This window comes from Cricetulus griseus, chromosome 2 (assembly GCF_003668045.3).
Source record: "Cricetulus griseus strain 17A/GY chromosome 2, alternate assembly CriGri-PICRH-1.0, whole genome shotgun sequence".
NCBI classification, from domain to species: domain Eukaryota; kingdom Metazoa; phylum Chordata; class Mammalia; order Rodentia; family Cricetidae; genus Cricetulus; species Cricetulus griseus.
Window position 1 is genome coordinate 178,493,460 of NC_048595.1, and position 18,953 is coordinate 178,512,412.

An 18,953-nucleotide genomic window follows, 5' to 3' on the forward strand; every position below is an offset into this window, starting at 1 on the left:
TGCATAAAACCTTCTCTTGAAAATATTTTTGTATATAAAACTATACAATTTAAGTTACATTTTAGAGTGGATAAAAAAAACTGTATGGTTCAAAACTATATAAACGTACACAGAAAATAGTAACTTAAAAAGACTAGTTCCCAACCCCCTGTGGCTGTGTACAGTGTCTTGTGTGCCTGCCAGCCCCATTCGTTAACCCTTTCCTGTGTGTCTTTCACATCTCTCTTTATGGTAGTTTCTGTTTAGCAGTTCCCTCCAAGGAACGTGCTAGCATGCTATGTCCCTTCACATGAGTTCTTTCCTCCAGACTTCGTGGACACCCCGTTATCCAGAGGAGTAAGCTGAAGGCTAGACAATCGTTTGCCTGTTCCCTCCCACCAAGTGAGGGAGCCATTCTCCAAAGCAAGCAGTGGTTGACACCAGATAGCAAAGGCTTTTTTTCAAGCTTCTGCATTGAGTTGAGCCGCCTGCGTTACTTCAGGCACTACCTGACTTTGTTGGGTGCCTTTCCTATAAACGAATGATGGACAACCATACTCGATCTTTTCCAAAACCCTGACTCTGGAAGACCTGGCACTAAACCTTCCCCTCGCCCTCTCTGCTTTCTCCCCAGGACCGTCCCGAGAGCCTGCCCACGTCCCCGCCCTGGACGCCGGGCGCTTCCCGGCCCCCCAGCAGCCTGGATGGCTGGGTGAGCCCGGGGCCCTGGGAGCTGGGTCGCGGGAGCAGCATGAGCAGTCCCCCGCCACTGCCGCCGCCGCCGCCGCCAATGTCCCCCTCGTGGAGCGAGCGCTCGGTCTCCCCGCTGCGACCCGAGGTCGAAGTGCGGCCTCCGAGCCGCCAGCTGCAGGCGCTTCTGGCGCGCAACATCATCAACGCGGCCCGGCGTAAGAGCGCCTCCCCGCGGCCAGGGGCCGCTGAGCCCCTGCGGCCCTTTTCCCCGCCGCGGGGACCGCCGCCGCCGCGCATGCGCTCTCCGCAGCCCGCCCGCCCGGCAGGCAGCTTCCGCGGAGGCGCCTTCGCCCCCATCCCGCGGAGTCCGTTGCCCGTCGGACCTTCGTCCTGCGCTAGTGCCCAGAGTCCCCAGGCCACGCCGTCCAGGCCTTTTCCCTACCGCCGCTCGCCCACAGACTCCGATGTGTCCCTCGACTCTGAGGACTCCGGGCTTAAGTCGCCTGGCATCCTTGGCTACAATATCTGTCCTCGAGGCTGGAATGGCAACCTGAGGCTCAAGCGTGGTAGTCTCTCCACCGAGGCCTCTTGCACCACCTAAAGTTAACCACCCCGGGAGGGCCAAGCCAGAGGAGGCACCAAGCTTGGGGAACCCCCGCAATGGGACCCCAAAAGGTCTGACCTCATTGGATAGCTCCAGAGAAAAGGGTCAGGGAAGGAGAGCTATGGACCTGGGGGCTGAGTAGCTAGTCACTCAAACTTGGGTTCTAGCCCTTGGCTCTGTCATTCATTTGTGTGACCCTGAGCAAGAGCCCCCTGTCTCTGACCCTCAGCTTTGGCCATGCAGTAGTCTCCAGACATCTTCCCCTCCCATCCACACACTCGTGCCTTGGGGAAGGCAGTGCGTACCCCACCCTTGGGCCTGCAGCATGCCAGGCTTCCATGCTCTTCCCTCACTCTGCTCTCCAGCAGCCTGGCAAGTGAAGTGTGTGTTGAAAAGAACCTAGGCCATGACCCATGCCCAGGCCCTGGCTTGACCACCGGCGCCTGGCACCAAGTCCTAGGCAGGAGCAGCTGTTTTCCATCCCTTCTCAGACTAGCTCTATTTTTATCTGGTGACCTTTAGAGAGATCTCCCAGGCAAGCTCAAGGTGCCCTGCTGGGCCCCTCTGGGGAGAAGGAGCTGGAAGATTTTCCCTAGGTTCTGCCATGTTGTTTTTTTCTACTCCAGCTCAGGGTGTCCAGCGTATCTCTATGGCCAGGGCAGAGCAGTATGTAAGGTGCTGAGTTCCTCGGGGCTACGGGTCTCAGAAGTCCCAGACCTCTGCCCTTCTCAGCCTGTTCATGGCAAATTTGAGTTTTTTTCAAAGCTGGGAGGAGGAGAGATGATAGCCTTTTACGACTGCCCTTGGTCTGTCCTTACCTATTTGGAAAGAGGTCCTTGTTACAGAATATGTAAGCCATGGCTAGGATGCATCGAGGGGAATCCAGTATTGGGTGGAGGTGGCTTCTGACCTCTGAGGATTCTCACCCTGAAATGAATCCCATGGTATTAGAAGGTGAAGGTGAGGGTACAGGACCATGGGGCTTGAATTCAGAGACAATGAACCTAGCTGGGAAGACAAGAGGCTATGCCAGTATGGTCCTGTTTTTCCAGCCACCAAGTAAATGTGTCTTCCCTTCAGTTTCAGGCTGTGGCCTAGTTTCCATACCACACCCAGGGGAGTGGGCACTGCTATATTCATTTTCTTTACATCTCACTCCGGTCTAGCTTATGCCTGTACCCAGTGGCCTTGAGGAGCTGGTCCCCTAAACTTCAGCGACTCTGATTCCAATCCCCAAGAATGACACTGGGAAGAATGTAGCTGAGTTTTATGGTTTTCATCATTGGCTGATGGTACCCTTGAAGTTCAGAACATCAGCTTCAGACTTCGGAACCCAGGGGTGTGGGTGTGGAGTTCAATGATGGGCAAATATATGCAGGTGAAAAGATAGCCAGGGTGTTAGAGGCGGGAGATGATGTGATCTGGGGGCAATTAGTAGATTGATCCACACATCAGGGCGATCTAGAGCCCCCGAGTAAGGCTAGGGGAAGCTAGGGTCAGAATAGAATCGTCAGGGTTGGCATGGAGTGCATTGGGATAAAGGAGAGTTTCGTAATGCCCATTGTGGGGCACCTGGCCCTACTGGGGAGATGAAAGGGTACTCAGCTCAGTTAATAATAATAAATGGACACATTTACCAAGGCCCTACCTGCTGCAGCATCCCTTGTAGCTAAAGAGTCCCAGGCTAGGAACGCTTCGCAGAGAAGAGACACTATTAGACATCTAGCTGATGATGCGGCATAGACCGGCTTCTACCTGCATTTCCTCAGAGAACCAGCAGGAGGAAGCTTTGAGAAACTGTTCCTGCTGTTCTGGCATAGTGACTGCCTTCTCCCTTATGGTCTCTTCTTACACACTAGACCTGCCTGTAACCCACCTCAAGCCTCTTATAGAATTCAGAGCAATAAATGCTTCCTTCTTTCTTCTGCCTCCTGTGTCATTTTTGCCTTTCAGGAAGCCGTTCTCTTCTTCCCAAATATATATCCATCGACAGAATATCTGAGGCACATGCTCTTGGAGTTTGGAAGTCATAAGTACAGGTGGAAAAACTTGGGACCATAGACATCCTTGGACTGAAGCCTAGGTGCTGTCATTGATTAACTAGGTGGATCTGATTAAGCCATTCCCTCCCCATGTCTTGGCTTCCCCGTCTGAGTGATGGGAGAGTTGATCTAAGTAGTGCCTTGGAGTAAGTAGTTCTGCTACAGGAATGTTGTTGTTGGAGTAGGCAGAGCCAAGCTGGGTCAGGGTCCAGTGCTCTGCTACCAATTCTTCATTGAAATCAGGATTCTAGGAGATTCCATGTGAGTTTAGGCAACTATAATGAGACCAGGGTCATCAGGGACCGAATTCCCATTGGCTCAGAGAAAGCGATTGTGTTCTTACTTCTAGGTGAGGACATCCCTTAGCCCTACCCTACAGATTCAGGCTCAGCAGAGACTGGGCTGAGCAACCCAAGGGGCAGAAAGCTGAGTTCAGAGCAGAGCTCAGGATGCTGCCCCAGGTGGGTGTCTGAAAGGCCACTGGAGCCATCCTCACTGATGGACTCAGGTGCTTGCTTTTCTGTTTCCAGGGAACTCTTAATGTGCCCACCTTCCCCAGGACTGACTTGTGTGCCCCTAACAAGTCGTAATTTCTGCTGGAGCCTGTCCTGAGTGCAGTCAATATCTGCCTGCTGGTGGCTTCATTCCCTTACCTCTTACCCAGTTCTCAGTACCTCAAACTAATTCATCCGTGATGGAATGAGCTCACCACCTGACCCCACCCCCACCTGTTCCTCTTTCCCCACACCTTCCATTTCCAGACCATCTCCAAGACATGGGTATTATCCAAGTGCCCTCAATATCCTCTCCTCCCCATCGCTTCTGTCTCCACCTTAAGCCAGCTACCCTCATCTCTCTTAGCTACCACACAGTCTCCCTGCCTCTAGTCTGGCCCCTTCAACCCTCTATGTGCACAGCAGATGTTTCTGGGAAATGTCAATCTGATCACCACTCTCTGCCAGCTTAATCTCTTCACCAGCCCTTTGCAGCACTGTTTCCTTTGAAAATCTGGCCCCTGCCCACCTGTCTGGCCTCAACTCCCAGCACCACCCTCTGCTTCTATCTCTGGCCCTACTTGCCAACCCTCCATAGTCTTTGCAAGAGATCTATCCTTCACCTGATCCCTGGCCTCTCTGTGGTGAACCCCCACAAATCCTGCATCCTCCAAGATCCAGTGCCGCCTCCTCCTCTGGGAGGTCTTCCCAGCCTGCACACCGAGCTGGCACCACACGCCCAGCTCCTTGAGCTCTTTCAGAGCAACGCTAGAGATGTAATAGCACAAAGGCTGTTTTACTGGTCCAGTCTGAGCTAGCTGAGCTCCTTGAAGACAGAGTCCTGGCATATTTGTTTTTAGCTCATGGATAGAGGCTCAGAGAATATGAGAAGATAGTGGGGAGAGGGGGAAAGGAGGGAAGGAAGGCAAGAGGGAGGAAAGGAGAGATGAAAGAAGGAGGGAGAGAGAGGGAAGAAGGAAGGAAAAGTCAAGAAAAGATATTGGTGAACAATTAATTCATTTATTCTTCCATCCACCCATACTTCATTCATGCAGCAAACATCTATTGAATTTCTACTAGACATTATTCTAGACACTAGCGGTTACCAAGCTTCAACAAATGCAGCCAATCTCCAGCATTCCCAGATGACTGAAGAGTTCTAATGTGATTGTGTGTGTAGCCAGGGGGTGCAAAGCCTTCTGTTTGCAAGGGCCTGATGCCGGAACACCTGTCTTCCCCAGAGTCCAGTGCTCTTAGCATCTGGCCCCGGCTCCTGTTGCAGCCTGAAATAAGGCTGACCCGTGGACGAGGCAAGAGTGATTCTTGTCAGCTGAAGCCAGCACTGGCTGTAGGGCACACCCTGCTCACTGATCGCTGACCAGGGAGACTGCAATAGACACTGACCATACAACTCCAGCTCCCCGACTGAGGTGTTAATCTTGAGGGTCTGACATTCCTTCCCACCTACTGTGGCCCCATCAGGTACAGGCATTATCCTCTCATCTTTGGGAGCTCTTGGGACCTAGGAGGAGTGGGCAGAGGAGATGAGGTAATTTTCAGTGCCTTGCAGGGGATCTGGAGAGTCTGGGCCTCACAGAGGCATAGGGTCTGCATTAGGAAGAAGGGAACTATAAGTTCCAGGGTCCTGGACATCAAATGGGAAGGCTGTGGTTAAAGGTGAGGGAGAGGTAATGGCTCTCTCAGTCTCCAGGATCCTTAGGCACTGCAAAGAGACAACTCCCTGACTCTGAATTAGGGGCCCTGCTGAGATCCTGTGAATGTTTATCTGGTGTCAGATCTGAGGGCTGTGGTATTCTAGTTCAGATTAGTCATAGTTGGCGCCTGTCAATTATCTTGTGACCCTAACCCTCAACTGTGTGCAGACATGCTCGGGTTTGCATTCAGTTTTAGAGGTACATGGACACCCTGAGACCCATTCCTGCCATTTAGTACAACCAGCACTGTTAAATTATAAAGGGGAAACTGAGGCACAGAGCCAGTGAATTACCTGTTCATCAGTGCAGAGAAAGTCAAGGGAGCCTATTGAACCCCTCAGCCAGTGTCCACCAGGGTCCTGTTGTGTATGGGGACACAGATGGAGCATGGGAAGACCTGGAAGCCAAAAAGAGGGGCACTGACAGGAGCAGGCAGGGATGAGGGACTCAAGGTTGGCTTTCCTTTTCTGATCCATGTTAGGGAAACTGGGTTGAGAACTCACACAGGTTTTCTGGGATTTGTGTTTGTGAATCTGCTCGAAGATTCCTGGAAAGCAAGAGAGGGATGAAGGAAGAGTAAGAGAAGACAGGTAGGGACAGCTGAGGGCTGGGGCCTTGAGGTGATGCTAGGAACTGAATTAGGACAGGTAGGCAGGGGCCAGATTTCCAAAAGGATATTGTTACAAAGGGGATGCAGAGATGGAGTTGGTAGAGTCAGGTGGTTATACTGGCATTTCCCAGAGGTAACTCTGCTGCCTTGGAGAGACAGAGGAGGATGTGATTGCCTGTATGATTGGACTAGCCTCAAGACCAGTGTGTAGACCCCTGGCCTGATTCACGATCCCCCAACCTCCCCCAGTGTCCAATTAGAGCTGTTTGGTTAACAGATGACAATTGTGCCTTCCCCACCCCTGAAGCCCTAGGCATGGAGGCAGGACCCTAAAGAGAAATCCTTAAAGAGAGTGATTTCCCAGTAAACTGGCCTCTGATTTGTGTGGCTTCCTGGGTCCAGTCTCCTCCTTCCTATAGAGTCCTCAAATGTCCTTCAATTCCTCTAGCCTTTGCTTGTGATTATGATCAACTCAGGGCTGGGGCTGGGTAACAAGGACTTAGAGGGGGGTTGAGGAAGAAAAGGAGGCTTCCTGGAGCCATTTGTGGGAGTTTCTCCCCTGCAGGATGATCCCCAAGGAGCAGAAGGAGCCAGTGATGGCTGTCACGGGAGATCTTGCTGAACCAGGTAAGGTGGACCCAGCCCTCTGCATTCCACAAACTCCTCTTGATCTCAGGGTATGGCCATTCAGGCCTTCTGGCCCCAGGGCTGGCAAGCAAGTGAGGGTTCCACAGCAGTCTCTAGACATGTCTGTGGAATATGGCACTGGGCTAGGGTCCTTTCTGAGGCTTCTGTTGGAGCTTATCCTTCTCCGCTACACCTGAGTACCCAGACTGTTCCTTGGCTCCAAGACCACCCTGTTCCCAGCCCCCTCAAAGGCCAAACATCTCCAAGGACTCCCTCTGGTTTCAGATTCAGCCCAGCGTGGGTCTCACTGAGGCCTGGGAGCTGGGCTTCCCTGGGAGCAGGGCAGGTAGCCCAGCTCCATTTCTGGGGATAGGAGTGTATGTGTGTGTTGGGGCACGCGGGGACTGGAGGGAAGGTGGCTCAGCTGGCCTCAAACCATTTTACCGAAATAAGGCTTACTTTCATGAACAATTTACCCAAAATCCACACTTGGCAATTTTATAAGGCTCCTTTGAGAACTCCCTTTATAATCTTGGAGTTTATTAGCGTATTTTAAATATTCCAAAAATTAATTCAACTAAGTTGGGAGTTTCAAGCCTTCATGTGACCTCAATGGCTCTGTGTTGGCAGTTAAAATCCAGACCCGAAGCATTGTCTCCTGGGACTATGGTTTGGTGCGGTTGGGGTACGGCCCACACGGTTGTCTTCTGCCCAGGTGACTGGCATGGATGGCAACAGAGACACTCTGGTGATTGCTTCTGAGCTCCTTTGCTGCTCAGTCTTGGTCAGAGACTAACAGACTCGACAATTGTGTTGTGTTGTGTTGTTGTTGTTGCCTTAAGCTTTTCTCTTTGGCACCTTTGGGGTCTCACTACCCAGCTCCCAAATAATCACACAGGGAGACTTTTTCTTACCTATGAATGCCTAGTCTTAGCTTGGCTTATTCTATTTCTAGCCAGCTTTTCTTTTCTTTTCTTTTTGTTTTTCGAGACAGGGTTTCTCTGTGGCTTTGGAGGCTGTCCTGGAACTAGCTCTTGTAGACCAAGCTGGTCTCGAACTCACAGAGATCCACCTGCCTCTAGCTCCCAAGTGCTGGGATTAAAGGCATGCGCCACCAACGCCTGGCTAGCCAGCTTTTCTTAACTTAAATTATCCCATCTCCCATCTACCTTTTGCCTCTGGGCATTTACCTTTCTCTATTTCTGTATATCTTTTCTTTCCTTCTTGTTCCGTGACTGGCTGTGTAGCTGTCCCCTTCTTTTCATCAATCTTTGATGTCCTCTTCCCAGATTTCTCCTATTTATCTCTGCCTGCCACGCTTGCCTATCATTTCTCCTGCCTAGCTATTGGCCGTTCAGCTCTTAATTAGACCAATCAAGTGTTTTAGACAGGCACAGTAACACAGCTCACAGAATTAAAGAAATGCAACATAAAAGAATGCAACATATCTTTGCATCATTAAACAAATGTACCACAGCACAAAGACATGTAACACAACTTTAACTAATATTCTACAACAGTGTTGCTTAAAATTTATTTTTAGAAATAATTTTTGGGGATAGGGTCCTGTAAATCTCAGGGTGGTCTCAAATTTGCTATATAGCTGACAATGACCTTTGAGAGTGCAATGTGGTGGGGGGTGGGCAGGAGCAGGTGGATGAGTGTGTGTGTGTGTGTGTGTGTGTGTGTGTGTGTGAGAGAGAGAGAGAGAGAGAGAGAGAGAGAGAGCGAGCGAGAGAGAGAGAGAGAGAGAGAGAGAGAGAGAGAGAGAGAGAGAGACTTCCTTCAGCAGGCCTTATCTCAAGTTTTCATAACCTTCATAAACAGTGCTACCAACTAGGGATCAAATATTTAAACAGTGAACTTATGGGGGACATTTTCCATCAAACTGTCACAGACACTAGTGACATTTTAAAGTTAAAAGTAGCTACTGAAAAGCAATAGTGGTCACTGGGCAGTAGTGTCATACATCTTTAATCTCGGCACTTGGGAGGCAGAGGAAGACAGATTTCTGAGTTCAAGGCCAGTAAGGTTTACAAAGTGAGTTCCAAGATAGTCAGGGCTACATAAGGAAACTCTGTTTCAAAATCTACCCCCCACACAAAAAAAATATCAATCAAATCACTTACCATCATTTCTGGGTGCTATGGGATAGACACTGTGTTAGAAGCTTTTATGCACTAAGCCACCTGAGCTTCACAACAGCACTAAGTTACATACTATCATCCTGATTCTGCAGCCCAGAAACAAGGCTCAGAGGGCCCATGTTGTCCTGATTGGTAGGTATCAAAGTTGGGATTTGACTGTTGGTCTCTCTGTCCCCAGATCTACTGCTTCTATTGTGGTTTTGTAAATAACACATCCAATTAAATTATCTGGACAAGTGGCCAGAGAGATGGCTTAATGGTTACAAGCACTGGTGGCTCTTCCGGAGGACTGGGGTTCAGTTTCCAGAATTCATGAGGTGGCTCACAACTATTTATAACTTCTAGGGGTTCTGCCTTCCTCTTCTGACCTCTGTGTGTATTGTATACATGTGGTGCACCGACAAACATTCAGGCAAAATATCCAAACACAAAATAATTGTTTCTGAAAAATTTAAACAAAATGCATGAGAGGCTTTGAAAGTTCTTCATAATGAAACAATTTGAATACGATAACCATTGTCAGCATACTGCTGTAGATTCCTCTGCTCAAAATTTTTATATGAATGCATGTGCATGGATCATGTTCTCCAGCTGGCCTTCTTTTTCCCTTAGCAGCACACTACAGGTTTCTTTCCAACTTGGCATGATTTATCTTGCCGCTTCCTTAGCATATCATTGTTTGCAACATGTCATATTTATCCAACAAATTCATGATGGTGGTCCAAAGCTTGCCTTAGGTGGGATCCTTGAAAGAAGAGTCTGGGTGCTCTTGTACAAAGGATATAGAGTAGCTGTAGACTGACTCCTTGTTGACAGTGACAATAGGGACAGTAGGGATTGTTCAGTGGGTACAAAGTATTGCCATGCAAGCATGGAGACCTGAGTTCCAATCCCTGACACCCATTTAAAATTCACTGAGCATGGCTGCAGGTACCTGTAACCTCAGCCTAAGGAAGCAGAGACAGGAGGGGCCATGCAGCATCGGGAGGCAGAGATGGGAGGGTCTTCCCCTGAAGAACATGTCACCTCCATCTCCAATTCCTACAACCAGAGGAAAAGTAACATTCCCTATTTATCACAAAATATTAGCACATTGAACAGAATCATCAGTAATGATTTAGTGTCATCTAAGAACTAGTCTGTATTCAGATTTTGTTTTGTTTTGTTTTTCAAGACAGGGTTTCTCTGTGTAGCTTTGGAGCCTGTCCTGGAACTAGCTCTTGTAGACCAGGCTGGTCTTGAACTCACAGAGATCTGTTTGCCTCTGCCTCCTGAGTGCTGGGATTAAAGGTGTGTGCCACTACAGCTGGGCTGTATTCAGATTTCTTCCATTTAATTGTTTTTTAAAGTTTTCAAGATTCAGTGGTGGCACATGCCTTTAATCCCAGCATTTGGGAGGTAGAGGCAGCAGAATTCTGAGTTTGAGTCCAGTGTTATAGATTGAGTTTCAGGACAGCCAAGGCTACACAGAGAAACCCTGTCTCAAAAATTTTTTAAAAGACTTATTTATTTGTATTTTATGTGTATGGGTGTTTTTGCCTACATGTATGTATAGCACATTAGTGCAGTTCTTGCATGGCCAGAAGAAGGTGTTAAATGCCTCCACCACCCACCTAGGAACTGGAATTACAGACAGTTGTGAGCTGCCTTCAGGGTGTGGGAATTGAACCTAGGTCCTCAGAAGAGCAGCTAGTGTTCTTAAATGCTGAGTCATCTCTCCAGTCCCCCACATAAATCAAGATAATGTCCCATAGATTTTCCTACAGGCTAATCTGATGTAGCTTTAACCAGGATCCAAGAGAGGTTCATGGTTCTTATGTGGTTTCGATGTCTCTTAAATATCATGCAATCTAAAACAGTCCTTCTCCTTTTCTTTCTTTTTCATGTCCTTCTCTTGTTTGAAGAAACTAGACAGCTGATCTCTATAGTCTTCTTCCTTTGAACACCAGCATTAGACTCTCAAGTCCCTCCTTGGCATTTCTACTTGAATATTTATAAGACTCCTCAGACGGAAAAGGCACCTTTGCTGTTGCTCCTGTTATTTGTTTGTCTTACAGTGTAGCCCAGCCTGCCTTGGACACAGTCCTTTTTCATTAGTCTCTAAGAATATTCCCAAGTTTCTGGATAATTGAGAGTCTGAGTAAAACTAGATAAAGCAAAAATTTTGTCTGAGCTTACTTTCTGCTGCTGTGACAAAGACACTTTGACCAAAAACTTGGGGAGAGAAGGGTTGGTTTGTTTCTATGTCTTGATCACAGTCCATCATGGAGGGAAATCAGGGCAGGAACTAAATCAGGGCAGGAGCGTGGAGGCAGGAACTGAAGTGGAGACACACGAAGGAATGCCATTGACTGGCTTGCTCTCCATGCCTGGCTCAGACTGCTTTCTTATACCAACCAGGATCACCTGTCCAGGGTTGGGATCACCCACAGTGGGCTGGGCCCTCTCACATAAACCAAGATAATGTCCCATAGATTTTCCTACAGGCTAATCTGATGTAGAAATTTTCTCAGTTAAGGTTCCCTCTTCCGAGATGATCCCATTTTGTGACAGGTTGACAAAATGATCCAGGAACAAAAACATAGTCCCTTGGGAAAAGGGAACTCTTCGATAAATCACATCACAAGGCATTTTTGCTATGATTTCACTACATCTTATATAAATATATAGTGATGGAAAGGGTAGGAAAGGGTGCACATCTCTGGGTGGGAGAGAATGACAATTTTCTTCTTATATCTATACTTTATAACTCTCTTGAACACATATGCTGTTTTACTAATGTTAGAAGACAATTTTTTAAAATTGAAAAGACAAAGTTGGACTTGCTGGCATGTATTTGTAATGTTGACACTCAAGAGATGGCATTCAAGGTCATCCTCAGCTAAATAGCACGTTTGAAGCCAGCCTGGGCTATGTGAGACCCTGTCTCAAAACCCAAAAACAAATATAAATAAGTAAGCAAAATTTAAAGAATGTGTCTCAAGTCAAACTCCTCATCTTTCCCCCAACCATCTCCTCCTTCATCTCCCCCATCTTGGTGAATGGCTGCTCCACCCTCCCAGTGGCTCTGATCATGTGTCTTCCCTTTCTCATACTATCCCTTATTGTGGCTTCCCTTCAACAATGACAACAAAACAAAACAAAAACCCTAGAGTCTGATCTGTTCTCTTTACCAATATAGGCAAAGAGGTGCAAAGGAAATTCATGGAGTAAGTATAAGTGGCCAAGAACATCTGAAACAGCATCCCAAAGAACGATGATGCCTAGTGCTGGCGAGTGTGAGACTCGGTGCTGCCCAGGGGTGGTGGCAGGGCTGCCTTGAGGTCAGATAGTAAGAGCCCCCTCTGACCTCTCCTACAGTCCCTTCGCTGGACCTGGGGAAGAAATTGAGTGTGCCTCAGGATCTGATGATAGAGGAGCTGTCTCTCCGCAACAACCCGGGATCCCTCCTCTTTCAGAAGAGGCAGCGCCGGGTGCAGAAGTTTACCTTTGAGCTTTCAGAAAGTTTGCAGGCTGTGAGTAAGCCATCATGTGCTCTTGGGGAAATCAAGGCCAAGAAGGAGCCAGTGGTTAGTGTAAAGTCAGTGAGCCAGACTGAAGACCTTTGTGGATGGAGGAGAGTCGGTGGAGCGGGGTGTCCTGCATGCCCTCAAGAGATTATGCTCTGGGCTGTTTACATCATGTCAGATGCAGTTCACATGTCACTTGGTCTTAGGTAGGAAGTGTAGAAGTAGAAGGCCATAGAAGAACTGGCTGTCAGAGACAAAGTTAAGAATGGGGGCATGGTGTTACTCAGTTGGTTGAAAGCTTGCCTGGCATGCAAGAAGCCCTGGGTTCCATCCCAGCAACACACAAAATCAGTGTGGTGCTGTGCTATGCACTTGTAATCCTAGCATCTGGGAGGTGGAAGCAGGGGGATCAGGGTTTCAAGGTTGTCCTTGGCTACAGAGCAAGTTCAAACCCAGCTTGGGCTACATAAATAATCCTGCCTCAAAATACAACAAAATAATGGTTTGCTGGTGGCAAGTAATTTTGGAAAATACTAACAAAGCCCAGGGCATTTCTCCCTTTTCCACTCAATTTCTGGACCTTACTGGAGTGGGGGAAGAAATGGGAGGAGAGAGATGGCAAAAGGGCCACCTTTGCCAGGTGCTTGAGACAGTGCTTGGATATGTATGAGGTGGATATGTCACCATTATCATACCATCAGTATACCACCACCACCCCACCCCTCCACCCCATCCGACCCATCATTGCCATCACCACCAGCAACAACCCCGCCCAAACCAACCACCACCACCATCCTCAGAAGGGAACTGAGGATCAAGAAGTGTCTTATTCTGAATAGTTTTATAGTAGCAATGAGTGCTACTGATATTTCTCCATCACAGGTATTGGATCATCCCTGTGAACCATCTACATTCCCAGGTTGCCTGGTCCCCTACATTCTCGCTCTACATCCCTTAGGTGGTGGTGGTGAAATCCTGGCCTCTTGCTTCTCTGAGCGTCCCTGCCCGTTTATTTTCCTCCACAGCTCCTGGCGGGAAGTGTCCGAGGGAAAGGGACTGGCAGAGCGGCACAGGAGAAGGTGAGGAGAGACCCCTTCTACCAGGGACAGCTACGGGCCTGCTAAGGAACGGCTGGCCATTGTCTCTGAGTGCTCGCTCCTGTGCTCAGATTCCCAATGGCCCGGAGGAACAGAACCATGGCTCCGAGCTTCACGTGTTCCAGGGGGCGCCGGGGGACCCCAGGATTGCCCACCCGGGAGTGGCTGGGGCTGAGTCGGCCCGTAGTCCAAGCGCCCTGGCACCAGGTGAGCTGCCGCCCTGTGTCCTGGGGCACAGATGGCTCAAAGAGTCGCAGCAAGTGCCTCAGGTTTGTCACACAGCGAATCCGTGTCTCAGCGTAGGCTGGAACCCCATGCTGCAGACGTCCTGGGATCGGGAGTCTGTATTGTGCTCATGTGCTCCCCTACTTCCGCTGACTCCCCCTCCCCCGACCATTCTCGTCCGCCCGCGGGGTGGGAGTGGGAGTGGGAGTGGGAGTGTGATGGTAGAGCCCAGGCAGTGCCTGTCACCAGCACCACTCCACCCCCAGGCTATGCTGAACCGTTGAAGGGCATCCCGCCGGAGAAGTTCAACCACACCGCCATCCCCAAAGGCTACCGTTGCCCGTGGCAGGAGTTCATCAGCTACCGAGACTACCCGAGTGGCAGCGGAAGTCGCACCCCCATTCTCCGCGACTATCGCAACTTCAACAAGTAATACCAGGCTGCGTGGGAGGCACAGGGTGGGGAGGCCTGCGTATTTTCTGCTTACTAGCTGTAGCCCCAGCACTTCGTAGATGTTTACCGAGATCTTGCTAGAGTGGTGCCTAGCTCCTGTTTGGTGTTCATTACGTGTGTGTGTGGGTGGGTGGGGGGACTGAACATGCCACACCTCCATTCTCATTCTACAATGGAAGAGATCACGCTCAGGCGTATGAGCACCCTGCTCAGTCACAGACTCCGGAGGAATGGGCAGCACTGGACTTCAAGTCCCAGAAGTCTGTGTTTCTTTGCTCTCCATTCAGCTCTGGAGGACATCTGAACTCTGTCCTTTGGGAATACCTCCAGAGCTCACAGTTTCTGGGCTCACCCTGCTTTTTCTTTCAGCACTAATATGAAAAAGGCCTGGAAGGTGGATCAAAGGCTGTGGGAAGCAGGGAAATAGCACCAGAGTTGGGGCTGCTGAAGAAGTGGGTGGCCCATACTGGTTTAGTGCATGGCCTCAATGCAGTCTTCAATGCAGACGCCAGACATGGCTGTGTGGCCTTGGGCAAATAACGTCTCTGCACCTCTGTTGTTATCCTGTAAAATATAGCATTCCCAAATACATAAGGCTGCTATGGAGACCATGTGAGAAGTCCTAGAAGTTTCTGTTGGACAAAAAGCTGGCTGCTTCTAGGGCTGCTACTGTGATTGCTGCTTATAGACAGAAATGATGGGGGAAAGTGGATGGGCAAATGGAGTAGAAATTGGGGGTAGCTCTGCTCTGGGGACCTGGAAACAGAGCCCGAGTCACAGATGGAGGCAAATCTGCTGTAGTTGTCTTTTTTTTCTTGAGGATGTTTCTGAACATGTTCCTCTGGTTTGGGCTACAGTAAATGAGAACAAGGAGGGTTCAGAGAGGAAGCTGCCAGTCAGCCCTCTCAGTACCTGCTGAGACCACACATGAAGATTGTCTGAGAGGCAGGCACTGTGTGGGAGGGTCTGGCCAGGCCCTAAGAGAAAGGATGGAAGGATGGGGTCCTTGAAAATACACAGTAGAGAGAGACTTAACTGCTCTAAACAGCTGACTGGGCAAGGAGGACTGGGCAGAAGAGTCTGTGAGAGCCGTTCTAAACCAGGCTGAATTGCTGTCCTCACCTGCTGCCTGACCACTTACTCAACTCCACAGCAGGCTCAGTCTTGGCAGCTGGCTTCCTGACTGGCTGACTTGGAGGCATGCCTCACTCCTTTGTCTCAGAATGGCAGCTGAGGTACACTTCTGGCAGCAGGAGGGTCCTAGGGAGGCCCCTTCTGGGACAGAAGGAGCAACTGAGGTGGCAGAGGACAAGCAGGGCCCAGCTAGGACTCTGGACTCCCAGTCATGGCTTGAGGTCTGCTGGGCTCAGACACTGGCCAGCCTGGCCCAGAAGGGTTTAGCTGTTACTGGAAAGCTGGGGTAACCCAGCAGTAGCACTGCCCTGGCAGGATCCCAGACCCTGACCGAGGTTTGCGATTCCACCCAGAGGCAAACACCTTTCCACTAGTCCCCACTGCAGGGGAACTACAGGAATACTGCTGTTTTTTGTTTTTTGTTTTTGAGACAGGGTTTCTCTATGTAGCCCTGGCTGTGCTGAAACTTGCCCTGTAGAGATGCTGGCCTCAAACCCATAGAGATGTGCTTGTCTCTGTCTCCCAAATGCTGGGATTAAAGGTGTGAACCACCACTGCCTGGCATGCATTTCTTTTCTTTTCTTTCTTTCTTTCTTTCATTCTTTCTTTCTCTTCCTTTTTTTTAAAGATTTATTTATTTATTTATTATGTGTACAATGCTGTGCCTGCATGTATGCTTGCACACCAGAAGAGGGCACCAGATCTCATCACAGATGGTTGTGAGCCACTATGTGGTTGCTGGGAATTGAACTCAGGACCTTTGGAAGAGTAGCCAGTGTTCTTAGCCTCTGAGCCATCTCTCAGCTCTTCTGGCATTTCTTCCTTCCTTCCTTCCTTCCTTCCTTCCTTCCTTCCTTCCTTCCTTCCTTCCTTCCTTTTTCTTTTAAGATTTATTTATTTATTATATGTACAATGTTTTGCCTGCATGTATAGCCTGAAGGCCAGAAGAGGGCACCAGATCTCATTATAGATGCTTGTGAGCCACCATGTGGTTGCTGGGAATTGAACTCAGGACCTCTGGAAGAGCAGCCAATGCTCGTAACCTCTGAGCCATCTCTCCAGCCCAGCATGCATTTCTTAAAGAGGACTGTGGATGCAACTGAGGAATCAAGCACTTGCCTAGCATGCATGAGGCCCCATGTTCAATGCCGAGCACTGCTCTTTTCCAGAAAAAGGCTTAAAAATTGCACACAGCCTTAGTCAACTGTGAATGAAAAAAAGAAAAAAAGGGAAGGAAAGAACACAAGTGCCCCTAGGTATAGGGGGAAAGTTTATTGTAGACATGTGGGAGAACATAGCCAGAGGCAGGGACATCTGGGAGAGTCCAGAGTGGACATGACCCTGAAGCAAAGACAGAATCTCTTTGTTGGCCACTCTCGGATCCCTGTTTCCTTTGCTTCCTTTGTTTCCTGTGGTAACACAGTTCTCAGGATGCCCTATGGTCCCAGAACATTTGTACTGGCCACAGCTTAGCAGAGGGTACACATTGCTGTGTGTATGAATACTTGGCTTCATTTTGTAGCTTGTCTTTTTTCACTCAGCTTTGTGTGTTTGAAACCCACCACTCTCATACAGACAATTCGCTCTTCCTTGAGTTTCTGTGTGTCTCTGGCTCGCTCACCCCTACACTAGAGGGTGTGGGGCTACTTCCTGCTTGTTAATGCCCTGCTGTCTGCTTCTTCACACAAGCACGCAGGAGCCTCCCCCAGCCATATGCCTAGAAACAGAGTTGCTGGGTGACGGTTTACACATTTTCAGGTTAAAAACGATTCTGCTAATTTGTCCTCTGAGGTAAAGGCAGGGAGTTGCCCACAAACCAAAGCAGCAGATGATGCGTGGAGCTTTGTCCCCGCCTCATTAACTGTCTTGGTGGCCTTATGTGGGGGAGAAGGGTTGGGCTCTGCTTGTCACTTGCATTTTGCTCATTCTTGTGGCTCCTCAATGTTCTCTGTCTTCTGGGTTGTGGGTATTTTGTTGTAAGGGCAAGTGAGAAAGAAATCCACCTTCCAGTGTTGTTCTTTTCTGGCACTGACTGGAGGGAGCCTAGAACTTACCCTAGGCCACCTCTGACTACAGACCTCCCTTTTACTTCAACAGGGAATGGATTTAGAAAAGGTGGGACTAAGGACCACTAATGGTAGTATAGATCTTTGCTGCCTAGAAGGGGAAACAGGCCTCACGTGTGCATGTACGTTACCCCTCCTTCACACAGGCCATCTCTCCTGTTTCTTTTCCAGGACCCCAGTGCCATTCGGAGGACCCTATGTCGGGGAGACCATTTTCCAAGCAGGCACCCCCTTTGTCCCAGAGCCCTTCAGTGGCTTGGAACTTCTCCGCCTCAGACCCAGTTTCAACAGAGTTGCTCAGGGCTGGGTGCGGAAGCTCCCTGAATCTGAGGAGCTGTAGCCTCAACCTGAAGCTCCAGTTTCTGGGCTCCGGGCTCAAGAAACATGTTTGTCTCTACTCTGCTTATTTGCTTTTCCTTCTTCTTTCTTTTCTTCTCCCTCCCCTTCCTCTCTCTGAGACAGGATCTTGCCTACAGGCTGATCGCCCTGGAACTTAGTATTAGTCCAGGCTGGTCTTGCCTCAGCTTCCCAAAAAACAGGGTTACAAAGTGAGCATGCCAGGCTGACTTCATTCACACACTTAACATTACTAAGTTCAAAGGTCACTGGGTTCATTGGTCCTCAAAGCAGATATGCATCAAACATTGGAACTAATTTGGATTTGGGACTTGTTCTAGGCTCACAGCCTCAGATCGGCCTGTGATAGGCGTTAGTATCAAGTACTCCAGGTGGCTTGTGTAAGTTGCCTACCGTATATGTGTGTCTCTAGGAAGCTATACCCCTGCCTGGATCTGTCTGGTTCCAGCAGCTGTCACTCACTTGACGACATGCTCAGTAGTAGTCCATATGTGTGGATTGTTCTGATCATTAGGGAAGGAGTAACTTGGGAATGCAGCTGTTTGTAGAATGTTTGCCTAATGTGGCTAACATGCACAAAAGCCCTGGGTTTGATTCCTAGTACCATGTAAACCAGGCATAGTGGATATGTCTAAAAGCCCAGCACTTGGGAGATAGGGGCAGAAGAACTGAAATTCTGAAGTCATCCTTGACTAACAATGAATTTAAGGCCAGCCTGGGCTACATAAGACTCTATCTTCAAAATAAAAGAAAAAAAGTTGTAACTCAGGCTGGCTATGAACCATAGCTGAGGACGACCTTGAACTCCTGATGCTTCTGCCTCCCTCTTCCAAGTGCTGATTAACAGATGTGCACCCCATGACTTCCCACTTGCTGAGACACAGCTGGTTCTCCTCTGCTCATGTTCTCAGTGTTTCTGAAACATGGGCTCTATGCTAGACAGTGCCAGCCAACATCTCAGGGGAAATGACAGGGAAGAGATTTGTAAGGCAGTTGAATTCTGACAGCCGAGAGCAAAATGACATGGAACAGGAGAACCCTGGATGGGTAGGTGGCACTTCAGAACCCTGTGAGGGTGGGTGGGATTTCAGAAACTTCCAGACTTGAACCAGACCTGAGAGAAGGAATGGGAGCCCATCAAGGAAAGGAGTGACAGGGCATTTTTGGCATGTGTTGAGATGGGAATTGAAGAGTGAGGTGT

The 18,953-nt window shown here is 49.1% G+C and overlaps 2 protein-coding genes across 2 annotated transcripts in view; both read left to right on the top strand.

The window, feature by feature from the left end:
• Positions 1-3,201, top strand: part of Synpo (synaptopodin) — a 52,754-nt gene extending 49,553 nt beyond the window's left edge. The window contains exon 4 of the mRNA XM_027402829.2: positions 614-3,201. Coding sequence (XP_027258630.1) covers positions 614-1,273 — 660 coding nt within the window. The 3' untranslated portion in view covers positions 1,274-3,201. The remainder of the gene's footprint in view (positions 1-613) is intronic.
• A 3,502-nt stretch (positions 3,202-6,703) lies between these two features.
• On the top strand, positions 6,704-17,999 carry Myoz3 (myozenin 3). The gene is made up of 6 exons (XM_035440132.1): positions 6,704-6,764; positions 12,272-12,426; positions 13,446-13,499; positions 13,589-13,724; positions 14,009-14,171; positions 17,567-17,999. The coding sequence occupies exons 1-6, from the start codon at positions 6,704-6,706 to the stop codon at positions 17,733-17,735; spliced, it is 738 nt and encodes a 245-aa protein (XP_035296023.1). The 3' UTR covers positions 17,736-17,999.
• The last annotated feature ends 954 nt before the right edge of the window (positions 18,000-18,953 follow it).